The following is a 24,149-nucleotide window of genomic DNA, read 5'->3' as shown; positions in this document are numbered from 1 at the left end:
ATAGGACATATTCAAATACTTAGAGAGAGAGAGAGAGAGAGAGAGAGAGAGAGGAGACCAATGAGGAAAATTATAAAATAAAATCGTATCATAAATCCTATAAATTCGTAGTCGCTGACAAAACCCTTTCTTGGGCTCTTTGTTTCTTCGTGCCCAGTAAGCAAACAAGAATGTCTGCGACGACCCCGTCAAAGTCGCCATCCTCCTCAGATCTTCTCAAGCAGGTTATTATTAAATTCATTCTCCTCTCTATGAATTATTTTTGTTTGCCTGCTGCAAGAACTAATTTTCTGTCTTTCTCTCTGTGTGTGTGCTGGTGCTTGATGAAATTATTAATGGGTTGTAGTGGTGGAATTGACAGGTGAGAAGTCATGAGGTTGCTATAGCTGAGCTCAATAATCTTTCTTCCACTCGGGTACTGAGTCTGTTTCTTTGCATTTAACAATTCTTGCTGGAAATCATATCAGCAGTTTATATAATTTTTACCTTAAGAAACTGAGTGACCCGCACAGCATGGGGTTCTTGCTTTTAACCCTGGAGACTAATTTAACCAGCTCAATTGGTTAGTGAAGTTATATAATGATACTTTCATGAGATTGAGTTCGTATGTATAGCCGCCATGTGATTTGTGGTTTACGGGAACTTGTAACTTGTTCATAGTAACTTAGATATGGGTATTTTCTGCTATGCTCTTCTTATGACAGTTTTCAGATCTTCAATTGTTTCTTTTTCATCTATTGAAAAGATAAAATTGTGGTTTCGGTGTACTTATTGGTGATTATGATGATGAGATGTCTTTTGAAAGAGATGAAGTTTACTTTTTGGTGATTATGATGGGATGTCTTTTGAATGAGATGAAGTTTGAAGCAGAGTGTATAGTATTTGGCTTCATAGACTTCTACTGTTATGTATGGTAGGGCAAGATGGTTCAGGTCCTTAGATTTGTGTTATGTATTAATGATAGTGTGGAACAGGAAGCAGCAATTAGTAAACGAGGAGAATGATATTTGCACAAAGACGTTCATTGCCGACTGCTAAAGTCCTCATTTTGATCTGAAATATAGTCTGGAATCCCAGGCATAAAATTGATACTTTGTATTAGCAGCTAGTGGATATTTGAAGTGTCCGTATGAATTCATAATTGTTTGTGTTGAATGATTGGCCTAAATCTAGTTTCTTGTGTTTGGCCGAGTTTTATATTGTTTTGGCCCTCCCACCTTTAGAGAGAGAGGGAGATCGATGGCTCTTGGTGGCCCTCTTAGTACTGGGAACTGCTTATTTCCTATTAACTTTTCTTGAATTGGTTGATTTCAAGGTCTGCACCTACTGTCCTTGTGTCTAATTATCATTTATCATTATTGGCACTCACTCGTCAATCCCTGATACTTAGTCTTCATCTCAACACTTCTGCTTATTGAAAGTTAATAAACTCAATTTCTAAATGATTCAAAATTGGATATATAGGACTATTCGTGCAGCATGATCTCTTGCATCAATTTGTAGACAGTTCGTGTCATGCGATAATTGTCACAGTATCTTTTGTATGAAAGGGGACTGTCTTATGATACACTAATAGTTTGACCATTGCTTCACGCAGGCTGTCTACCAAAGAAATGGGAATCTATTTTTCCGAACAACTGTTCAGAAAGCAACAGCACTTGAACAGAGTAAGCTTGTCCTTGGGTGCTGTGTTTTGTCTTCTTTTTGTATATTTTTGAGTATTATGACTGTATTTTGTTAATTTGTCGGCAGAACAATTGGCTGCTGCCAAAGCTAAGCTGCAAAAGCTGACTTCATCTTGATCGCCACCACCATTTCCAGGATGACTCAGGTTCTGGTGCAATGTTCAGATGGAGAGGTGCTGTATAATAAACTTCCCTACAACCAATTCAAGATTGATGTATCTCCCAACATTTGAACTGTTTTCAACACACCATTCCAGCTATCTGTGTCTAGTATTAGCTGTATTATGAACATCAGGGATTTTTAACAGTGATCATATGAATGCCAAAATGTTCAAGTACTCTGTTAGTGCCGTCACTTGAGTGATTATGTCTACCGTATTTGTAATATGATCTCAGGGGGTTTTCAGCTATGGTGAACCGAGTACTTAAATTAGTGCAAGAATTTTATTTGGATCATTACACTGGCACTTGTAGAGATATTACAAATTATCAATTTTGCAAAGATTACACTGCATTTTATAGTTGTAGTTTACATAAAATTTTGCATGAGCAATGAAGAATCTAAAATGTAAAATATGACCATAAGCGCCTGTAGAATGTTCAAAATTAAGGAATCATTTTATAATATGCTCAAACCTTATATGAACCCAATTCGATTTAGTCTTGATGTGGTTAAGATTCATAACTTTTTTGCCCAACAGAAATGATTATCTGATAAATTACAGCAAGAAGGGACTGAACTTGGAACCTAGTGTTTCCATGGACACCAGACATGCTAAGGCAGTGAATGGTGAAAACACAGGCAAAGACCACAACAGAAACTGGGACACAAGCCACTTTTGACAAGAGAGATTCTCCATCACTGTGTAGTACTACAGCAGAAAAATCATACTTACATGTTATTCAGAACAGAAATTTAAAGCTATGAAGGCAACAATAACTTCGACAAATTGCCAACTTAAACACATTATTTACTTAGGATCCTGCATTGTTTTATTAAGCACCAGGAAGCAACGTATTGATCAGCCAATCCTACTAGCATGAAAACAAGCAGCCATCTTTACATAACAAAGTCGAAAGAATTTGAGTCTTTATGACCTCTCAGCACCTTGTTGAAATGCAACGATAACAAGGGTCACGAGGGATGCATAGACTGAATTGGGTATTTTCTGCACCACTTTGCCGACACCTGGGACATTCTCCGTTGTCCTTTTTGTCAGCAAGGCCACTGTTGGAGCAACAGCCAGAGTAAGGATCAATCCCTGACTCACTGTGAAAAATGTGTCCTTTGTTAGCCGGCGGATGAACTTTACAAATTCTTCGCGGTCCAGTTCACCATCAAGGTTTATATCACTCTCCTGCACAAAGAAAAGAAGTTGCATAACAAGTAGTAGAGATGGTGAAACTTTGGGAACTGTAGGATCAAGAATAAAGTTACACAGGAGTGCATACATTGTTGTGATAACAAGTACTATGCAGACAGTAATGAGTTGTAATTCTAGAATATAGATAACATAGTGGTTATGCTTGGTGATTTATTGAATCCAAAACCCAAATTATCTCATATATATGTGTGGAAAGCTCACAAACAGAACAATTCTGTCCATTAACATACAGCACCTTTTTATCATTTTCCGATTGTTGCAATTTAGCATCACTGGCATTTAATTCTGTTTCCTAACGAGAAGGCTTGCTGAAACTACTTGGACGGGATATCAATCTTCAACAGTGGCAGAAATAAAATAAGACTTTGTTGTCTTCCATAAAGTTGTCCTGTGTTAGGAAAGGTGCGCGTGCGCGCACACACACACACACACACACACAAAGGACTTAAGCTTGTCTGTCATGTATGATTATGTCATGTCAGCTTTTAGAAGATAAAGGAAAATGACACAGATAGATCTTTGATTCTGTTAAAATCGTTGAGGAACAGAAATACAACTTCGTGAAGACAAATAGTTAGGACAAGAAACTTGCATGAAAACATAACTAGCTATTGATAGTGCCCAATCCAGTGAGATTTTTGCCAAACGAGTAGCAGATCAGCATACCTTATAAGTAAAATACTGAAATCATACCTTTTTTCTAGTAAACATAATGGATGTTGTATTACATACCTGCATCAGATTCTTAATTTCCTCCTTTGAAGGGGGGTCAAAATGAGGACCAGGTAAACGCTTATTAAGATCACTGCAAAGATGGAAATATTTTCAGGAATCCAGAAACAAACCTAAATAGTTCAGGTAATGCATTAGTAAGTTAAGTGAAATATAAATGGATATGGAGCACATGTAGGTGAAATTTCTTACTTGTAAACAAGTAACACAGCAATATAGAGCTCTTCAAATGTCAGATTAGTCTTTCCAGTATCACTCTTGACACGATTAAAAATTTTGTTGCTAATCATTTGTATCTGTCTTTCTTTCCATTCCTTCCCTGAACAAAAGGTAAGCATGTAATATTAAATATTATATACCAAAAAAAATTTATAAACATTCACATTCGGCAGCAGGATTAGTTGAATTAATCACATGAATTAAGACTTAAAAACTAAAAGAAACTTCTATCAACTCAGGGTAGCAGAGTATCTTTCTGCAAGCAAAAAATTCGTATATTCAAGCCTGGCATGATGCACAACATCAATACAAGCCAACTCATTAGCAATAAATAAATTATCCAAGAAACCAAAGCTTAACAAAATTTGTCATTCGGTCTTTCAAGCGCAGACATTCCTAGAATGGCATTGAATTTACTAATCAGAAATCTCTTTCCACGAACCTACTACCGAAGTTTTTCTGTCAAATACTCGAACTGCTAAAGAAATCACTTGAAACTCAAATGAGAGTGTGAGGACAACATATCCATTTCACTTTCTGAAGTATGCATGCCAGATTGATGGTTCATTTTTCCTACCAAAACTAGGTCCTTTATGCGAACCACATAGTGGGGAAAAAAAATGTTCAACTTTCGACATTATCCGTATGCAATCCACAACTATCTATTATCCACACGTGAACGCAGCTCGTAAATGCATAGCAGGCTTACAACCTAGAAACAAATATCTTTTATGGAATTTTGTGACCAAACGGAAAGAATGTTTTCCGCGACCACATCATACCAAACAAATTCTTATTTCAAAATTCCAACTGATTTAAGAAAACTGCAAGGTCCTTCTTGCACACTAAGCCGGCTACCTGTACTTGGAGACTGAATTGCACATGCAACAACACTCAAAAGCATTATTCGTTTTGTATGAAAAAAATAATAAAAACTAATGAAGCAATTATAATTAAAATTATTCAAGGTCACTTTTTTTACCATGAAGCTCTTCAAAATATACACACACACGCACACACATATCATACTGTTTTGGCTTTGGCGGACTGTAAATTAACCCTCTTGGAACAAGACTCTCCACATATAAAGAACAATGAAATTTCCAGGCATCCATTGAAAATACATGTGTGGCCCAAATATTCAACCAAGATACAAGAATCAAGAAATTCCAATTTTACAAAGCTTAATAAATCTATGGATTGAAAGGTGAAATCCCACGAAGAACTTTACCTCGTACACCCAAAAGCACAAAGGACAAACTATTCGAACACTTAAAAAACCAACTTGACATCGCGGAGTCAAGCTTAAGAAGGATTGTGAAACACGCATAGAGAAAACATGAAACCCCATCATTGTAGATGCCAAAACAGTATTTCTTGAATCAAAGACGTTTTTTCCTTTTTGCATATAGAAATAAAGAGAGTTGGTCGAATTTAAAGAAAATTAATACCTTGAACTTTTTCAAGAATTTGTCCCATGGCTCTGGAGGTCTTGCTGTTTTGGGGGGTGAGTGTATACTCAATAATGCATAATCATCGGGAAAAGTTAAAAGTTGAATGGATTTTATGGATTCGACTGAGCAAACGGGTGCTTAGGATCTAATCCACGTGATCTTGGAGATTACGAGGCGGGGTTCAAATAAATAAATGTAAATTTTTCCATTTTTCTATTGACAAATGAAATTGAGATACTTGTCAAGTAAACGTAAAGAACTTAAACTCCAAACTGTTGGATGACAGTGACTACAAATTCAGAAATTTTGTTGGGTGTTGGAAAGACGCAACAAACTACTCCCATTTATTTATGACGACAATCATGCGATTATTTAAAAGAATACAATGTATTTGGATAAAAGAAGTCGATGGGATTTTATTATTATTATAGGATAATTACATTTCCCTATTACGAAACTTTATGTAATTAAATATAAATTTTTTATAGTATAAAAAATTACATTTAGTACTCCCCAAATTTTATTTTCGTTTAATAAATAAGTCTCTCTATTAGTCAAATCCATTAAATTTATTGATATTAATAAAAAAAATTGAATGAAAATTGATACCTACTCTTGATTGATGAAAAACTGCCTTATTTCAGCCAAATAATTTTTTTGGACTAAACTACCCTTGTAATAATGAAAATATACCTCATCATTTGTATTAATGCGTGAAAACGTATAAGGATAATTTGGTTACAAAATAACTTATTTGACCTACTATAAATCGTTAATAAGTTAATTGAGCGTAAAAATAGAACTTTTTTTTGTTAATATAAGCAAATTCAGTGAATTTTGGTTAATAGATGAACTTATTTATTAGACGGAAACAAATATCATGGGTGTTAAATGTAATTTCTCAAATTACAGAAAATTTACGTGTAATTACACCAAATTTCAGGATAGGAGAGCGTGATTATCCCTATTATTATTATTATTATTATTATATCTAGATCCCTTACTTAATTTTCGCTCCTAAATAAACGATGATCTAATCTTCGACTATATTTCAGTTTTGTATTTTTTGATGATAGAGAAAAAAATAGCGATATGGGTATTCATACTATTTGATTAATTTAGGAAAGTTATCATTATTGACCTTTTTATCTTGATTTTCGTTAGTCAGAGTTTAAATCGAGTAGCTTTTTAGGGGTAATTCAGTAATCTCTATTATTATCATTGTCCCAATCATTCACTGGTTAATTGCATTAACGTGAGTTGTGTGTTTTAATTAAATTTCGATTTTGATGATGTGATTTATGCCACTTTATTTGATGCATATCAGCATAGTTTGTGGGGTGTAAGGCCTACCTTAGTACCAAAAGGCATCCTTAGTACTATGAGAAAATTGGTCTAAAACATGAAACCAAACAAGGCCTAAAGTGAGTGTTGGCATTGTCATCTTCTGAAATTCATCATTTACCAAATAAGTGTGGTGTGGAATGACAGAATTGATTCATGGGATGTTGAGATTAAGGTTGTCACACACATCATCACATCATTACTGCTGCAAATTCAAACTCAAAGTCAGTAGAAAAAGTGAAACATAATCATGAGACAGAGTTGTCATGGAACATAATTTGATCCTAAATTCTTGGTTTCTGACTTGTCTTGAACTGATGAGGAAGCTCTTCTTCTATCCGGGGTGCACTTTCTTCTTCTTTACATGGCAATTGCAATCATGCATGCTTGTCATACACCCCAATTTCCTCTTCATTTCTTTCCACATGCTCATTTTCTGCCTTCTCACACTCCCTCTCTCTATCTCTCGCCTCATCACATGACATTCTCTCTCAAGCTCCCACACTTTACTTCCCATCTTCTCTATCTCGGCTCTCACTTCTTCCTCCCTCTTCCTGTCTCCCTCTTCCTCCTCCACCTTCAGCAACCGGCTTTCGGGACCTTGGACTTCTTTGGGAATACTCTCTCTTAGCTTCAACTGTGACATAAATAGAACTTGCACGACAACACGTATAGGCAGCCGTTCGTTCTGTGCAGCGTGTTCGCATGCTTCGTCAGACAGCTTATTGCAATCCAAAACCCTGCACAGCTCATCTCGTTCCGATTCTGTCAAATGCCTGTGCTTGTCCAGGTAGATGTCGATGGCTCTGTATAATCCATCTGATGATCTCTGAGTCCCTGTTGATGCTGCAACCGACATATCAGCAAGTGCTATAAATGTGCTGATCTTCAGATCTATGTCAACAGAGATTTCTGCCAAGAATTCATCGATAAGTTCTGCCACTGAATTTAGCCCACACGGGTCTGGACCGGTGTAGTTGCAGTAGAAGTTTTTCAATATCCTCCTCACACACTCGGTGTCGTACTTCTCATCCTTCGCGTATCCTTGGGAAGGTATTAAGAGATCGTTAACCGATGCCTGGTCTAACTGCTTCCCGATTCTGGTCTCCAGCCCATTTTTACATTCAGCATTTGCATCCAGGGCGACCGCAAATTGCAGCATTTCAAACAGAAACTTGCAGGGAACTATGCCTCTTTGATTAGGGAGAAGTTTAACCAAAGCTTCAACCATCTCCCTTTGCGAATTCCTCTTGTAGTTTGGCGTATCGTCTCCTACTTTATCGTTGGAAAATAACCATGTCTTTGCATATTGACACAGATTTGCAACCACGTATTCTTGTGGAACGTTGCGCTGAACCATTGCTTGGATTATAGGTGCATAAAGTCTCAAGGAGAGTGTACTTAAATCTTCGGATTTCCAGTTGATATCGAAAAGCTTCCTCCTGGCATTTGGCCTATAAGCATTCTCATTCTCATCACTATCATCATCAGAGATTGAATTCTTGATTGGCTCTCCGAGTAGACGTGGATCATCGAGTACCTTTGAGATAATAGATTCCACACAGTAATCAACCAGGCCAAGTTGTACAGCTTGTTGAAGAACATTCTCTGCACTCTTAAGAGCTTTGATGGAATTGTTCCAGCTAGGAATAATGTGGTGCTCGAAGAACAAGAGGGCCGTGTTGATTAGATTGTTAGGACAATGGCTTTCAGTCATTCCAAGGTATTGAGCAACGCAAGCAACACGAACAACGTTTTCTGTCGACAGGTTGATCTCAAAGCCGTGGCAGAATCTTCCCACAAGCTCCATCGACTCTTGATCAGCAGGGATATCGCGGAGTTGAAGGGAGAGATCGTCATGAGGGCTCTTTTGCAATAGCTTTGCTATCTTTGCTGACTTGAGGGCCAGAAGTTCCTGAGATGAAACTCGACAATTATCAGTCAACTCAGCATGTATAACAACATTTCTTGTAAGGTTATTTCTACCTTGTCCAATGTGAAAATCGAACCGCAAAGATGAAGCTGGAGTTCTGATGTTAATTTCGACCTCGGTCTCCTGAACAACAGGAGGCTATGTAAAGAGGGTTGATGAAGTTAAAAACGAAAGCTTTGAGGTAAGCAGTTGTACATACCATGTAGGACATTCTATTCCTTTTCTGGCTGCCATCTCATCTTATCAGTTTCAGGATGCTGCAACTCAATATGCATCACAGACAAATATGCTACGTCAGAAATGATGAAAAACATATGTAAATCTTACACACAACACAGAGTACTCAAAATTCTCGCAAGAATGCACCTGCCCGAACCCAATTAATTACAGAACACGTTCGACGTGATTCAATTGTAAATTAGTTGGATGCACATATAATAAATACACTTATCATATAACTGATTCGGATTCGATGGCTTGGCATTTTGAACAACTGTACATACCTTATTATGGTGATTGCGATGGGAAAAAATGGGAGAAGTGTGAAGTTGCTGAATGGAAGAAGAATAGTGATTTCAAGAATGTGGTTTAAAGAAGTTGGATTTGGGAAGAGTGGATGTATATTTTGAACGAGTCTAATAGCCGTTGTTGTGAGTTGTTGAGATTATCTGAGATTCAAATGGGATACTTCATGATCTTTGAATATTTGCATAGTCCTTGCCCGAATTTTAAGCTCAAATGCAAATTATCCCATGTATTATTAAAAACATTTAAAAAAGTATATAAACATAAAATATTTTTTTTAAATGAAGTAATTTATTTTTTGAAGGAGATATTGTATTTCATGCGTTTTATTTACAAGTTTAATCGATTTTTAAGAATAAATTATTATTTATTTATATATATATAATATATTACATACAATATCATATATATATATACTATATAAAATAATATATATTTTCATTAATATATATTTATATTAACAAAATTAAAACCCAACCCCCTCCTCCCCGGCATTGCCGCCCATCGCTCCACTTTCCCCAGTCACCCTCCTCTCATCCCCCACCCATTTTTCCATTGCCGTCCCTCCTCTCTAAACCTAGTCGCCATCGTCCTCCCTGTCGCCTCTTTCCCCTTTCTCTATATATAATTAATTATTATTTATTATAATTTTTATTCTGATTTGTATATATATATATATATATATATATTAGATAAATAGACAATTTTAAATATACACGGATAATTTGATTACATATTTAGTAGTTAAATTTAAATTTTGGATTCAAATTAGATGCAACTGTACTTGAATAAGGTCATAAATATAATTTTACAATTAATTTTTTTAAAAAAATAATAAAGAAAGACTAAATGCGTATATTACATGAGAGCGTGTGAAGTGATAAATTACTATATTTTAAAAGGAGTAAATTATAACGATTTTCGCTAAAGTTTGACAAGATTACGAATACCCCATTATTATTTGAAAAATTACAAATACCTCTCTAATATTTGATAAAATTATGTAATTCTTAGATGAAAGTATGAAATTATCAACTTTGTCCTTACAGTATATTTTTTATTTTTTTAAAAAAAATTAAAAACTTATAAAAAAATCAAACGGGGTGGATGGAAGAATTTTAAAAATTATAAAAAATTATTCGCTTAGTTCATAAAAAAATTTAAAAAATTATAATTTTTAATTCGAAAAGGCATTTTAGTCAGTTTACCACAAAAAATGGATGAAAACCTAAGGATTAGACTAATTGTTAGACGATTATTAAAAGTATAAAAATATTTATAATTTTTTAAATAACAAGAGGTAATTGTAATTATGCTAAATTTCGGAGAAGGTGGTTTTATTTTACTCTATTAGAAAATACAAAAGAGTAAAATAGCATTTTATTATTCACGGGGTTTTTTAAATCATTTCGAATAACATAATAGGTGATTTGCATCGAACCCTGAATTTTAGGTTAGTTTTATCAACGGATATCCTGCAAAGAGATTTTTCTTTCTTTTTTCTCTGGAAGGGATTCAGCAACGAGATTGATAAAGCAAATGATGTACTTTTCTTCTTTTTCTTTCACAAGTTAATGCATCTTTGTAAGTTTCTTTCTCATCCGCGCAGCTACATTTTCACTCTTTCTTTGTTATGCTTTTGTCTGTTCATAATGATGTCATTAGATGGTTTATGGCCCCAAGAAATGATAAGAAGTTCCTCCATTGCTTTGCCTTCGGTTACGTCTTTTTGCAATCTTAGCATATACGGATTGTGTTTTTAACTTTTTATGGTGTTTACGGCGATCAGTTGAAGATATCTGGAAATTGTTTGTGGAAATTCCTCACAGGGGCTAGGTTTCTTGGACCTTGTTGATTCAAAGGGTCTGGAGGAGAGTCCTCAAACGGACTTGGCTTCTTGGACTTTGTTGATGCAAAGGGTATGCAGACAACAGGTTTCTTTAGAAAGTGTTAGTAGTGTTTGTTGACGTGTGAAGCTTGTACCAGAAATCCAATTGGAAGGTAATGCTTTTTTCGCTTTCTACATCTAATAAGCCAGTGATTTTACGTTCGGCAGGAAGTTGCAAGAATATTTACATCGTCGTTGCATGAGTTTGTCGCGTTTCTTGATTGAGTGCATTTGTCAAAAGATTGTATTTTCTTTTGATTCAAAGATATTGGACTGGAAATTTTCAGCTATTTATTTCTCCATTTCCAACTCTATCTAATGATGATATTTCTTGCATATTTCCTTACATGGAACCGCAAATCCCAAGTATTTTCTGTAAATTTTAATTCGAGATAGTATCTATGATTGATTTTTTTTTTTTTTTTTTTTGCCTTAACTAATTGATGTTGCCTAGTTGGCACGTACAATAAACATTTCGAAATTTTCTTCAAAGAGGTATAAATTTCTGTCGCTACAAATGCAAAGTCGAGAATAATGGTGCATGATTAGGACAATTTACCATTCTAATTATACACAAAATTAAATATTTGGATGCGGGGATTAGAAACAAATTAAAAAATGCATAAAATACTTGGTTTTTAATATGTACCCTCCAATGGGATGCGGCAAAAAATTCATATATAGATGATACATTTTGTTGAATATATATATATAGAGATTTTGAGGTTTCATTTTATTTTCTCCACATAAGTATCCTTGAGCACCCCTTCTTTCCTTAACTCTAAACAAGTTGAGAACTAAACACCAACAAAAACAGTGCAAAAAACAAACACTAACGATTGAATAGTGAAGGTATTAAATTGGGGTCCTAGTTCATACTGTTCTAAGGACTAAAATATAGTGCTGTGGAGGCATTCTCTTGTAGCATGATCACCAATGACAGACAGCACCTATGACAACCATTTTGATTATGATATTTGTTTTTGTCAATTTTTGTTGTACGTAACGATGCCGGGCGGGCAATATAAAATCTAATTCAGAAAATTCTGACAAAATTTTTCACGGAATCAAAATTGTCACACACTGTACTGGAAATTGCACCTATAGACATGCATACTATAATTTTGATATGGGATTGTACATCCTTGAAGTAAATTATGTAATTTTTATATACATTAGGTAAATGATGCAAATAGAAACCGAATTCACTCTAAAATTCAAGAAGTCTTATTTTTATATACCATCTGAATTTGCATATTCAGAAGCCACAACACAAGGAAAAGCTAACATCAAAAGCCAACTGAAAAGGGGTCCCTTGTTTTGCAATCTCTTGCTCCTAATCTCACTGCTCCAAAACCACACCATGAAAACAGCTTGCTAAATTACATTGTCTTCATCATTTTGACTTACAAAAGAAAAAAAAAAACAGAGAGAAAGAAAAAAAGAAAGGGCATGCCATCGGGATCGACGATGCAATCTGACGTATTGCCAAGTAACAATGCTGATGATTATAATACTATGCAAAACGAACATTCGTTTCACATGACAAAGCAAAACAATGATAAAAGATTTTCTTCTCCAACTCCGCCAAGAGAAGAAAACTTTTCGGTCTCAACTCTTCAATGCCGAGTCCTGTGATTCCACGTTCAAAGTCCGCTCCCGATATCACCAGCCCGCATTCACCGCTAAATGTACTGTCTTCGAGCAAGTCTGTGCGATCAGCTCGCTCGACTGGCTCATCGATAATTTCCTGGCGAAAGAAACTTGGTGTTTACATCTCAGGGAAGAAAAAGAATTCAAACTTAACTGAAGAGAGGCTTGAGGAGTTCAACAGAAGAAATACATTGATAGAAGCGCGGTACAATACCAGCAGCCCTTATTATAAGGGATTAACAGACTTTTCGCTTGTGATCAATAGAGAGAAACTGTCGGGGTCAAGCCCAGGAAGAGAGAGCCATGCAACAAGCTACATCAGTTCTGGTACCAAGTCCAGTTTTATTGTCATGGTCCAGGAATGGGGTTCATCTTGCTTTACCACCTCGAAAAAGCATGACAAAAATTCTTATTCACCGGTTTCTTGGACCAAAAGCTCCTCTTCGACAAAAAGCTCCCAACATACTCGGTTTATGACTTCATCTTCTTCATCATCATCATCAAAAATCTCAGAAAAGGTAATCAGAACCAAGACAATACAAAATGACTCTGAATTTGAGAGGAGAAAGGTTACTTTCCTCTCCATGAGGACAGAGGATGCTATTATTCCATCAACTATGAAGAAGCCATTGGGGGAGAAAGATTCTAAGCCAGCATCAATGTTGCCGGTACCACCACCAATTGAATCACCACTTATGCTGCCATTACCACCACCAACTGCATCACCACCAGAATCATTACCATACCCACTGCCACATGTAACACTACCCACTGGACAAACATTGCTTACACAACCACCTGCTGCTGGGGGAGGAGTGATACATGAGAACAAGGCGACAACCACAGCAGAAGTTCAAAGAATATACATTTGGGCCGATAACTATAGACCTTTTTGGTTGCAAGATTTTCTTTGCAATAGAAGAACAGCTCTCTGGCTGCAGGCGATCGTGAGGAATTGGCGTGACAAAGGAGAAGAATGTGGTCATTTCATATTTGAAGGAAACCCAGGGGTGGGAAAGAGAACCATGATTGGGGCTTTTCTTAGAGAAGCCTTTGGAGAAGACAAAGTAAAGGTACAGTAAACTCTCGTCTCTAAGTCAAATATCTGAAAGAGAATTATAGATCTTCATAAAACCCTATTTTCCACAAAGAATTTTCATGTCAATATCACAGTCTAGTTGAACTCAAATTGCAGGTAAAGAAACAACCAAACAACTGTACCATATAATAGTATGCTTTCTGTGTTATATGCTTTTAGTTACTTAATCTGCTATATTTTTTATCCTCAGGCAAGAGAAGAATGCAAGAAATTTTACTTGAAGGTAATTCCATCACGGCCTCGAGTTTCTTAGCTATGCATGAGTTTCCTTTTTCTTTCTCTATTTTGGGTCTTACTCTAAATAGTATCAGCTCTAAACTATAAAATGGTCACAAAAAGAGTAATATCTTAAAGCAAATCAAACATATATCAACGTGATCTGCTCTGTCCCGTAGTGGAAGAGTCAAGATAATCACATTTGATAAATATAAAGAGAATGACGAAAAACATATGATTATACAGTTCATATAATAACGACAGATGCAAGTTTTCAAGGGTTAATCAAGTAGAAAAATCATTGCGTTACTGATCTCTAGTACAAGTCCAGTACATAGGAGAGAATAATAAGCTTTGCAAGCAATAAACAGAACAGTATATAATTAATGACTGCAGTATTTAATAGACTGGAACAAACTCACAACATCAGAAAGAGAATGCTGTTCATGACTAGAGATGCACTGCATGAGTTTCTTAGGGTTCAAAGGTGGACCCTATAGCAAAAGAATTCACATACTCATTCACCTGCCTAGTATTGCAATGAGAGAGAAGCAGGACTATGATGATCAGAATTTAGCCTGTTTCTCGAGATTGACCTCACATCATCCATCACAGGGAGAAGCACTGGGTAGTATCCTTGTAAATTTAAAGGTATCACCACAACATGTTGAAGTCAACCTTTCTGAACTTAAAGGTTATGAGAAGCATGTCATTGTTGAACTTATCAAGGAGAAAAATCAGACGTCTGATACAACTTTGGAATGCAATGAAGAGAATTGCAAAGGTATGCACATAATTTTTTAGAGCATTTATTTACTTCCAGGAGATAGACCAATGACATATCATGTTATCAATATTTACCCATGCAGCTATTGTTCTACATGAGGCAGACAAGTTATCTACTGATGCCCTGTCATATATAAAGTGGATGCTTGAGAAGTTTAAAGGCTGTAACAAGGTGTTCTTCTGCTGCAGCGATGCCAAAAAACTCCAGGAGATAAAGCCACTTTGCACATATGTTCAACTCCTTGAACCTTCTATTGAAGAGGTAGCAGTCCAATACTTTTAAAATCTCAGACTCATCATACTCAAACCTTTCACCGGCTTCAAAGTTTTGCTTTGATCTCTACAATTCCCTGGCTTCCGCAGATTCTCCATGTTTTGGCATTCATAGCAACACAAGAAGGAATACAGTTACCTCATGAGTTGGCATATAAAATTGCTAGCAACTCCAAGAATAATTTAAGACAAGCAATTCGCTCATTTGAAGCTACTTGGCACTTCAGGTATGTTTAGTAATGTAAAACATGATTATATATCTATATTGGAAGTCATATTTTTGCTTTTGCCCTTTTCCAAAAGTCTAGTATTTGGCTAATATTCTCCAATTTCCAATACCTTGTACGAGCAATGAAGTGGGTGCAGCACCACTTTAACAGAAGATCAAGATATCAAAACTGGGTGGGAAGATAAAATTGCCAATATTGCTAGAAATGTGCTAGAAGAGCAAAGCCCAAAGCAGTAAGTACCATTGAACATATACCAAATTTTCAGTCAGCTGGAAATTCAAGCCTAACAATAAGAACCCATCTGCTTCTACAAGGCTTTACAATATCCGTGGAGAACTTCAAAATCTTATAGAGCACAATGTAGCTCCGGAGTTCATATTCCAAGTAAGGATAGTCTATTTCACATACACTGTCAAAGATTATAGCCATACTAATTAATCTTGTGTTTATGCAGACTCTAAAAGAAGAACTGAAAAAGATTCTGCCTGACCAGTTGCAGCCACAATTTGACCATCTATACGAAGAATATCAAGTATAAACTTCAATTAATATCAACTTTCTCATTTTCTGGTGTTCATTTAGACCATAATACAAGTCGCATGGCATAAATGGCTAACCATCTTATTGTTTCCAGAAAAATCGTGCCAATAAGAATCACTGTTCCTCCGCACATCAACAAGAGGAGCTTGGTAACAGACAAAATTATCAAAAAAAGAATGTTCAACAGTTCATGAGGATTGAAGGTAAGGCAAGCATGCATTGAATGAATGCTTATAAAAAGAAAATAAAAGGTTGGCACTTCCTCTTGCAACTGAATGATATCACACCTTAATCACCAAGGACAATACTTAGAGAATGAAAAGACATTGATCCTGCACATGAGATTGTTTTCATATTTCAGAAAGATATGAAGTATGAAGTACTTCCTTATGAAATATTGGTCTGGCAAGGTTTCCAAAATAGTTTCAGCAAGGGCAGGAATCCTTGTGTGTTCTCATTGTCAACTAAGATGCCACTTTATAGCTTAACTAGTATAAAAACCATATCTTACAATTGAAAACTAACCTGAACACTTAATATTTCTATCTGGTCTTTTAAGGGCCTCATTAATATCTCAACTTCTTAATCTAGTTACATTAGCCTCTCCAGCAAATAGTTGGTGTAAACAACAAATACATAGTTGTCTAATCTTATGCTTAAAGAGGTATCACCAAATTGTGATTGAAAAAAACCTGAGGAAGGAAACTATAAATTGTAGATGTCGGCAATTTATGAAGAAACATTTAAATTTCTTTTTCATAAATCACACTTACAAGAAACCAAAAAATATTTAGAAACTATTTGTTAAGGATGGCTCTAGAAAGAAACAAAAATGGTGACTGAGAAATTTCAGGTTGTTCAAGGTTAAGTGCCTATTTAAAATATTAAACTATTATTATTCCATGAAAGAAAGGTAATTAGTTATAGAAAGATCGATGCAAGTAAGCAATGAAGATACAGAACAATTCTACAAATAAAATGAGAATTTCAGAACCTTCTTAAGGGTAACAAAAGATGATACAATATACATCCGGTTTAGGATTTTGGCACAGGGGCTTGGTTCCAATCTCACAGAGTGAATAGTACAGACCTAGTGAATTTACTATAGAGTTATCTGCCTTTTAGTTTTTGATTTTTTCATAACTCGTAAGTAAACAGAGAGCAAGGATGTTCATAACTTTTTGCTGCTTGTTATATTTAATAAGGTTCTTGGCCATTCTAGGATGGTTCAGCTTTAGAGGATCTGACATATTTCTTTTCTTCCAAGTCATACAAGTTTGTCATCATGCTATTTAGTCCTTAAGACCACTATCAACAGACTACTAATTTTACGAATTAAAAATATAAGCACCGGTTTATATCCATTAAGTACACTCTTTATTGGTTGAAACATTCTGGTAATGACTATCCAATAATTATGCATCAGAAGATATGGTGTACACTAACTTTCTTTATTCCATCCACAGAGTTTATAGCAAGATTCATGAGTTGGTACAAGGGCTTCACGATAAATAACAAGGACTTTTGACTAGCTCTTATCGTGGGAGGCTACTTGATGGTTGTCCCCAAGACAGTATTACTCAAAGTTACAGACAACACTTTGTTGCCCATTGTTTTGAGTCATAATTCCAGCATAAAATAAGAAAGAATATGAACAATACCTTGGTTTTATATCTTTTAAAACTATATGTATTGCATGAATGCATACTGCATAAAAGTTATGCAGCATTGTCTCCAATTTCATTCAGCAAAATGGTATTTCCTTGAAAGTCTAGAAAATGATACTCAATGTTCTACCTCTCTTTCAAGCCCAAGTTCCATGGAGTAGATTTTACCTCTAATGCTTGACAAGGTACATTGCATTGACTAAATTATAAAACTCATTGATGCTATGCAAAAAAGCTAGAAAAGATCCATTTTATCATTTACAAGTATCTGCTTCGCACCCTGTGAGAGCTTAAAGGGACAATATTTGACCTGAGGAAACAACTGTTAGAAACTTGTTTTAGACAAATTGTGAATGTGAGCAGAAAATACGGAAAGGAAACACAGTTGCAAGAAACAAGATTGACGTGGTTCGGAAAATTAACCTATGTCCACGCTTGCTCAAGAGCGATTTCTATTAGGATTGTTTTTTTGTGAATTACAATAAAAGTTCACGCATCAACTATTTATACTAGGACACCTAAAAGCATTGTACAGTTGGATCTGCAATCACGCTACTTGGACGTAACATTGTCCACACTCCAACATGAAACTACGACACTCTCTCCTATTTAAAATTAAACAGACACTCGGCAGTGCCTTCACTTGGTGCATATATCAGAGAACTTATACCACAACGGACTTTTGACCAAGAACACAAATCCGCAGATAAGCCTCCTTAAATTAGTATGGACATATTTAACATATTGTAATTGGCAAGGATCTCTCTGAAGCTCCTCCAAAATCTTATAAACAAGGGTAGAATCACAAAGAATGTCATAAAATGGAGCTTCCATCCATCAGCAAATTATTGCAAGAAACTTTTGCTAATATAAGCACAAGACTGATAGAATATATCCAACAAACAGAACAGCAACTTATCCTGTACATATAACAACAAGCAATACCATTTCACCTCCACAATATGGCTGATAAAATGGCATTTCAGAAACCAAAAGTGAAAAGAAGAACAGAAAACAAAGTGCTAATTGTACATAAAACCCACTGCACACTTTTCTTTAGCAAGTAAATCGAGTTCCTTACTTCAGAACCACTGCGAATTCAGAGCAAACTCACCACAAACAGACGCAGGCAACAACCACCTTGCAAATTGCACTGCTCTCCTCTCCTCTGACATCCCATCTCTCTCTCCCGCAATAACAACAGCGGTCGTCTGTCGCCTTTCCCATCGCATTCCTATCGACTATCAAGTCTCGCGATCCAGGTCCAGGAAATTCTGCTATTCCACGGCGCCGGAGCTGCAGCATGAGTTTGTAAGAAAATAAAACATTCATAATTGTCAGTTTTAATTTTATAAACTAGCACGCCATCAAAAAGTGCATAAATCATACTTTATATTTTACAATATGTTATAAATAATATATATATATATATATAACATCACATCTTAAAAAAATTAAAAAAAAAATTTAGAGGTATTATTAATATAATAATAAATTAATATGACGGTATCATATTAATTTATATATGATTATAGATTACATGTTATTCATTTTATCCTTAAATTTCAATTAAAAATTAATCAAAGAATTTAAACTGTGAAAATTAATTTACAAAAAGTATTATTTACAATTCCCATTTTTCATCTAACCACTTGGTCTATATACGAGGGACAGACTTGGGTTCCTCCAAGAGGAGGATTTGTGCTCACTATGCATCAACACCAAGGAATGGGCCAAGTATCTTTTCTTTGAGTGCCCGTTCAGCAACTTCGTTTGGTCACGCATCCGACACTGGCTTGGCATTAACCGGACTATGTCAACCCTTCAAAGTGCGGTCAAGTGACTCAAGAAGGAGAAAGCAGGTTCCTCCGTGCAGAACAAAGCGCGACACCTCGCTTTGGCATGCACGGTGTACACACTTTGGAGGCAGCGCAACGAAGTCATCTTCGATGGCTCAACGGCCTGTCCTGAGAGGCTTATTAATTTAGTCAAGGTTACATTGTATAGGGTCCTTTGGACACTTTTCCCACACGATTTGATTGTTTCTTAATCTTTAGTGTGGGCTTTTGTATCTCTCCGAGTATGCCCGGAGTACAATGTAAATATTTTTGGATGAATTAAACTTATATTTTATCAAAAAAAAAAAAAAAAAGTACATCCAAAAGATCGGCTGTGACCATGGCCCAATAACAGCATCAACTGGACTACTCCATCATGAAAACTAAGCCCAATGATAGCCCAATCCACTAAGCCCTATAATTGATAAAATTTGTGTGTGTTTATGTGGGTAAATTACATCGACACCTCAAATTGCACAAACGCTCACTTATTTTACCAAATTACAAGCAAACTCCTTCATACAATTTACCTCAAAAAGTGTCTGTGTAAATTTTTGTCCTTGAGGAAGGTGTTATAAATTTACAATTACGACTTTGGAGGATGCACTTATAATTTTACTAAATACTAGTTAATTACCAAAAAAAAAATCACTTAATTACGACTACACAATGTGTATTGGCCATTATTTCTATCAATGAGGCAAAAATATTAGCTATAGTAAAAAAAATGTGATAAATGTGTTAGTCATAGTCAAAATTGAGGCAAATATTAATTAATGGGATCAAAATTTTAATTTTTACATCGATGTTGTTTCGTTGGGATAAATAGTAGTGTTTATTTTTCATGATTTTTTTAAACTATAATCATTTATTATATAAAAAAACTTAATTTCTTTTTTATACAGGCGCCTAAAGTGTGGCTCAATTTCCTAGTAAACTGATCAAAGTACATAGATGGATTGCATATTTCCTCAAATATTATTTCCAATACATAAACCATTACACACCACATTTATTTTACATCAAAGAATTTCCACTTCAATCTCTCAATAAATGCAACCTTATTACTACCAAATCCCATAAAACCCTCTTAAAAAAAAAAAAATACCTATCATTTACATAGCAATATGTAGTAGTAGTAGTAGTATATAACTATCACTCTTCCTCTTGGTTTACATAGTCCCTAGCACCCATAACTTGCCCTCTTTTCTTAACCCTTCGACCACGGTGTTTTTCGTCGAACTTCAATCGACCTGTGTCTTTAAATAGTTGTCTCTCCACTGGATCAACGACACATTCTGGCAGCGGCACTGGATATCTTAATGTATCATAACAATAGGAGTAGTACATATATTTTGATCTAAATTTTTTCATGGCCAACTTCTGTTTAGGGGTTATACTAGCAAAATCAGCACTAGCAAGTTGATTGTCTCTTTCAGCACAAACGGTAGCCACCACCTCTTCCAGCGGGTCCATGGGGCATCCGTGGAGGATGAGGTCGGTGAACTCGGCCACGAAAGGGGCGTATTTGTAATTCGCTCTATATTTGCCTCCTGAAGTAGCCCAATCGGAGGCGTCCCAAATGGTGGCGTACAATCCCATAGGCTTCGATGGGAAATCCGCTCCCATTGCATCATTTCGTACTATCTCCCGAATGGGAACATCATCAATGTAAAATCTGTAAATAATAAAATAAATTTAACACCATCAAATTTTTAACCACTACTCTGAAAATAGAATATTGTAAAAGTACATACAATTTATGAAATAAATAAAACATAATATATAGATATATACATACTCGACAATATTAACTTATATATATTAATTAATCTTTATAATACCCATATTTAATTTTCTTTGGGTAGGTTATATATTAATTTGCATGACAAAGCATACGATTAATTAGTTCCATATATATCATAATGACTTATTCCAGCAAATTATGCAAAAGCTTGACAAGGACAACATTACCCTTTTATATATGTTCTTATACATTTATGATGATCATCATTAACAGAAAGACTATTTCTCTTTCTTGTTTATTTTTTTAAATAATTTAATTAGTCCAACCTCCACAAATATTATCCAATCAAACTACAAAGTTCTCTAATTGCATGTGACTCATTCTCAATATTTTCTCATGATCCTTATCCCTGTCCTTTTCTCCCCCACATGTGATACCTTTGAAAACTATGGCTACCATACCCCAAAATCATGCCTATAATTCAAAATTTCGAGATAAAGGCTAATTTTGTGGCTCAAGCAATGCATATATATATATATGTATGCTATATTCAGTGTTTTGTGTATTAAATATATAGATGAATGATACATATTTTTTAATTTTTAAAAATAAAGTATATATCAATCATCCATCGACCAGTGTACGTATTTGCATCAAGTGTAGCATCTGTAAAAATACATGTGTGTATATGTTAATTTGACAGAAAATTTTTAGTCAAATCAGATTAGATCAAACTCAATTAAAGTATGATATATAGTTATCGTATAATTGAATTTTACATAAACATGACAAATATGTAACATTTTCTATGTAATTGCTTCAAAGTTTGGGTAAAGCAGAATTCGGCATGTTTGAGATGGTCAAATTTCAGAGGTAGCCGCAATTGACAATTGCATAATGAAAAGGGCAGCTGCCCAATATTTATGAAAAAACAATTAAAAAGAAAAAACAAAACAGAAGTAGCTAGTAAGGACTTACATTATATTTTTGGTGGTCCAAAGTATGCTGTAAGTGTGGAACTCTTTGGAAGGGTCAAACCACAGGTAATACCTCTCTTCTCTCCCTCTGTTTGTGCTTCCATTCCCATACATGTTTGTCTGAAACCTCCATGCTTTTCCTCTTATGTTCCCCAAGAACTCGAAGTCCAGTTCGTCGTGAGTTTTCCTGAATATGTCACCGTTTGTTGTCTGCAATAAATAAATTAATACATACACACATAAGATGATAATTAATTATGTATGCAAGAATTGATGGTTTTGATCATGAAAAGGGAGTCTGAATTGAATTGCTTCACGCACGTAAAACGCGACGACGATGCCGGCAGTGTAGTCTGATGGCAGCTTGATTTTGGCGCTGAAGAGGCCGTGGTTGTAAAGGTCAGAGGATCTGAAGCCGGAGCCTGCGTCAGTACAAGATTGTTGTAGTAAAAGTTAGAAACAAACATATATACAAACATGTACATGTATGTATATCAGTATGCATAATTGAAAAATCCAATTCTGCTACAAGGGGTTTGGAGCATGCAAGCATGATGATCATCATCATCATCATCATCACCATCATATCTCATGATTCTGATGAAACCCCATTAAAGAAAACTTGATAGAAACTGAAAAAAGAAGCAAGACGTGTACACAAATTAAGGCATACATACATACATCTATGACTCATGCATATATATATATATATATAACAAGTATATGTAGGTATATATATCTGTATACGTACCTGTGTATTGGTTGAGATGAAGCTGAACAGATTGATGATCAGCGGATGGGATGATGTTTGGTTCACCAAACAGAGGGGTGAAGCCTGTGGTGAATGGAATAGTGGAGATGTTGAAAGCTGATGGAGCATGACGAGGAGGAGCTGCAAAGGATGATGATACATGGAGAATTAGAAGAAAGATGATGACCATCAGGATCATCATAGGCGGCTGCAGAGAATGGAATTGGAGCTTTTCCATATTACCAATTCAGTTTGTAGCTACCTCTACTGTACAATATCTCTTTTGTTTTCTGCAGATGTATCATTCTAATTCTATATATATATATATATATATGTATATGATGAGAGAGAGAGAGTGTGTGTGTGAGGAGAGAGAGAGAGAGAAGGTAAGATGATGAATTGTTTAATCATGAGTGGACATAAGAAAAAGATAGAAGGGAGGGAGGGGCGTTTATGGAAAATGGAGAAAGATATTATACAAAGACTCCTTCAACAATTATTCACACTCCATTTTCAGATTCTTTATTATTATTTTTTTTATTAAGGCTTTTTTATTACGTAGCTATTCATCTTTAATATTTTTGATCCTGTAACTTACTTATTTTTATATATTTAATTATTTTTCTAACGAATTTAGGTCTAAACATCTCATATTTGATACCCTTCACATTAGAGTAAATATCATACTGTTACCACCAAAATTATTAAAATAGGACTAAGTTTTCACAAAAATAAAATGACCATCGTAAGATATTCAAAATTAAATATGTCCAGAAAAAAAATCAAATTTAATAAAATAGAACCAAAAATATTAACAATTTATAATTACAAGATCCAAATTATAATTTTGGCTTTTAGAGATGCTCAAGAGGATTGATTGCTAAGAATAAAGTTGATACACACACATTTAAATATGTAGAGATGTATAATATTGCTATGGATATCACAAGTCTTGTCCTTATATATGTTTAGTGTATGATTATTAATATTACATAGATTAATTGAGATAATTAAATACCAATAAAGGGCCGAAACTAAATATCATATGTAGAACAAAACAGTGTACTGTGCGGACATGCAGAGCTTTTGTGTTGAGTTTCTTGTATAAGCATCTCATAATTATTAACCACTAAAATTCTCTCTCTCTCTCTCTCTCTATATATATATATATATATATATATAGTTTCAACAGGACAGAAAGACAAAG

At 35.1% G+C, this 24,149-nt stretch overlaps 5 protein-coding genes and 2 long non-coding RNA genes across 9 annotated transcripts; 3 read left to right on the top strand and 4 right to left on the bottom strand.

The window, feature by feature from the left end:
- Positions 1-24: 24 nt before the first annotated feature.
- Positions 25-2,141, top strand: LOC105168205 (Prefoldin chaperone subunit family protein). Its single transcript, XM_011088185.3, has 4 exons — positions 25-224; positions 362-415; positions 1,598-1,667; positions 1,753-2,141. Exons 1-4 carry the CDS (start codon positions 171-173, stop codon positions 1,800-1,802), a joined length of 228 nt encoding a protein of 75 aa, XP_011086487.1. The 5' UTR covers positions 25-170; the 3' UTR covers positions 1,803-2,141.
- A 381-nt stretch (positions 2,142-2,522) lies between these two features.
- On the bottom strand, positions 2,523-5,653 carry LOC105168194 (Calcium-binding EF hand family protein). Of its 2 annotated transcripts, none has more exons than XM_011088173.3 (4): positions 5,473-5,653; positions 3,995-4,121; positions 3,803-3,875; positions 2,523-3,043 (listed from the first exon to the last, which is right to left on the bottom strand). In XM_011088173.3, the coding sequence occupies exons 1-4, from the start codon at positions 5,498-5,500 to the stop codon at positions 2,777-2,779; spliced, it is 495 nt and encodes a 164-aa protein (XP_011086475.1). In that variant the 5' UTR covers positions 5,501-5,653; the 3' UTR covers positions 2,523-2,776. The 2 variants fall into 2 exon arrangements, with proteins under 2 accessions (XP_011086475.1, XP_011086465.1); XM_011088163.3 differs by lacking the exon at positions 5,473-5,653 and adding an exon at positions 5,253-5,413.
- A 1,320-nt stretch (positions 5,654-6,973) lies between these two features.
- On the bottom strand, positions 6,974-9,390 carry LOC105168188 (Phototropic-responsive NPH3 family protein). Of its 2 annotated transcripts, XM_088884469.1 has the most exons (4): positions 9,256-9,390; positions 8,952-9,009; positions 8,806-8,875; positions 6,974-8,734 (listed from the first exon to the last, which is right to left on the bottom strand). In XM_088884469.1, exons 2-4 carry the CDS (start codon positions 8,984-8,986, stop codon positions 7,154-7,156), a joined length of 1,686 nt encoding a protein of 561 aa, XP_088740595.1. In that variant the 5' UTR covers positions 8,987-9,009; positions 9,256-9,390; the 3' UTR covers positions 6,974-7,153. The 2 variants fall into 2 exon arrangements, with proteins under 2 accessions (XP_088740595.1, XP_020552720.1); XM_020697061.2 differs by having other exon boundaries at positions 6,974-8,875.
- Positions 9,391-10,686: 1,296 nt separating this feature from the next.
- On the top strand, positions 10,687-11,455 carry LOC148789511 (uncharacterized). Its single transcript, XR_016067467.1, has 2 exons — positions 10,687-10,861; positions 11,107-11,455. It is a non-coding gene; the product is annotated as an uncharacterized LOC148789511 (long non-coding RNA).
- Positions 11,456-12,381: 926 nt separating this feature from the next.
- Positions 12,382-13,148, bottom strand: LOC148789510 (uncharacterized). Its single transcript, XR_016067745.1, has 2 exons — positions 13,009-13,148; positions 12,382-12,915 (listed from the first exon to the last, which is right to left on the bottom strand). It is a non-coding gene; the product is annotated as an uncharacterized LOC148789510 (long non-coding RNA).
- LOC105168170 (uncharacterized) lies at positions 12,788-16,185 on the top strand. The gene is made up of 9 exons (XM_088885627.1): positions 12,788-13,891; positions 14,108-14,140; positions 14,749-14,917; positions 15,003-15,181; positions 15,283-15,419; positions 15,559-15,654; positions 15,737-15,806; positions 15,877-15,954; positions 16,057-16,185. The coding sequence occupies exons 1-9, from the start codon at positions 12,788-12,790 to the stop codon at positions 16,183-16,185; spliced, it is 1,995 nt and encodes a 664-aa protein (XP_088741753.1).
- A 4,239-nt stretch (positions 16,186-20,424) lies between these two features.
- Positions 20,425-23,342, bottom strand: LOC105168162 (putative xyloglucan endotransglucosylase/hydrolase protein 30). The gene is made up of 4 exons (XM_011088119.3): positions 22,943-23,342; positions 22,513-22,613; positions 22,193-22,401; positions 20,425-21,145 (listed from the first exon to the last, which is right to left on the bottom strand). The coding sequence occupies exons 1-4, from the start codon at positions 23,178-23,180 to the stop codon at positions 20,623-20,625; spliced, it is 1,071 nt and encodes a 356-aa protein (XP_011086421.1). The 5' UTR covers positions 23,181-23,342; the 3' UTR covers positions 20,425-20,622.
- Between the last annotated feature and the right edge of the window lie 807 nt (positions 23,343-24,149).

The sequence above is a fragment of the Sesamum indicum genome, linkage group LG1, assembly GCF_026168435.1.
Source record: "Sesamum indicum cultivar Baizhima isolate 11 linkage group LG1, ASM2616843v1, whole genome shotgun sequence".
Taxonomy (NCBI): Eukaryota; Viridiplantae; Streptophyta; class Magnoliopsida; order Lamiales; family Pedaliaceae; genus Sesamum; species Sesamum indicum.
The sequence above is the reverse complement of the archived record's forward strand: the minus strand, read 5'-3'. Positions and strand labels throughout refer to the sequence as shown.

Excerpts from the sequence above, each read along its gene's own strand:
- LOC105168205 (XM_011088185.3), top strand. The coding sequence starts at position 171 with ATGTCTGCGACGACCCCGTCAAAGTCGCCATCCTCCTCAGATCTTCTC. Across the intron at positions 416-1,597 it reads ATAATCTTTCTTCCACTCGG|GCTGTCTACCAAAGAAATGG; the intron begins GTACTGAGTCTG and ends TGCTTCACGCAG. Across the intron at positions 1,668-1,752 it reads AGCAACAGCACTTGAACAGA|AACAATTGGCTGCTGCCAAA; the intron begins GTAAGCTTGTCC and ends ATTTGTCGGCAG.
- LOC105168194 (XM_011088163.3), bottom strand. The coding sequence starts at position 5,313 with ATGTCAAGTTGGTTTTTTAAGTGTTCGAATAGTTTGTCCTTTGTGCTT. Across the intron at positions 3,876-3,994 it reads GCTGTGTTACTTGTTTACAA|TGATCTTAATAAGCGTTTAC; the intron begins GTAAGAAATTTC and ends CCATCTTTGCAG. Across the intron at positions 3,044-3,802 it reads AAATTAAGAATCTGATGCAG|GAGAGTGATATAAACCTTGA; the intron begins GTATGTAATACA and ends TTCTTTGTGCAG.
- LOC105168170 (XM_088885627.1), top strand. The coding sequence starts at position 12,788 with ATGCCGAGTCCTGTGATTCCACGTTCAAAGTCCGCTCCCGATATCACC. Across the intron at positions 15,182-15,282 it reads TTGAACCTTCTATTGAAGAG|ATTCTCCATGTTTTGGCATT; the intron begins GTAGCAGTCCAA and ends TGGCTTCCGCAG. Across the intron at positions 15,955-16,056 it reads ATCTATACGAAGAATATCAA|AAAAATCGTGCCAATAAGAA; the intron begins GTATAAACTTCA and ends TATTGTTTCCAG.
- LOC105168162 (XM_011088119.3), bottom strand. The coding sequence starts at position 23,180 with ATGGAAAAGCTCCAATTCCATTCTCTGCAGCCGCCTATGATGATCCTG. Across the intron at positions 22,614-22,942 it reads TCATCTCAACCAATACACAG|GCTCCGGCTTCAGATCCTCT; the intron begins GTACGTATACAG and ends GTACTGACGCAG. Across the intron at positions 21,146-22,192 it reads TGGACCACCAAAAATATAAT|ATTTTACATTGATGATGTTC; the intron begins GTAAGTCCTTAC and ends TATTATTTACAG.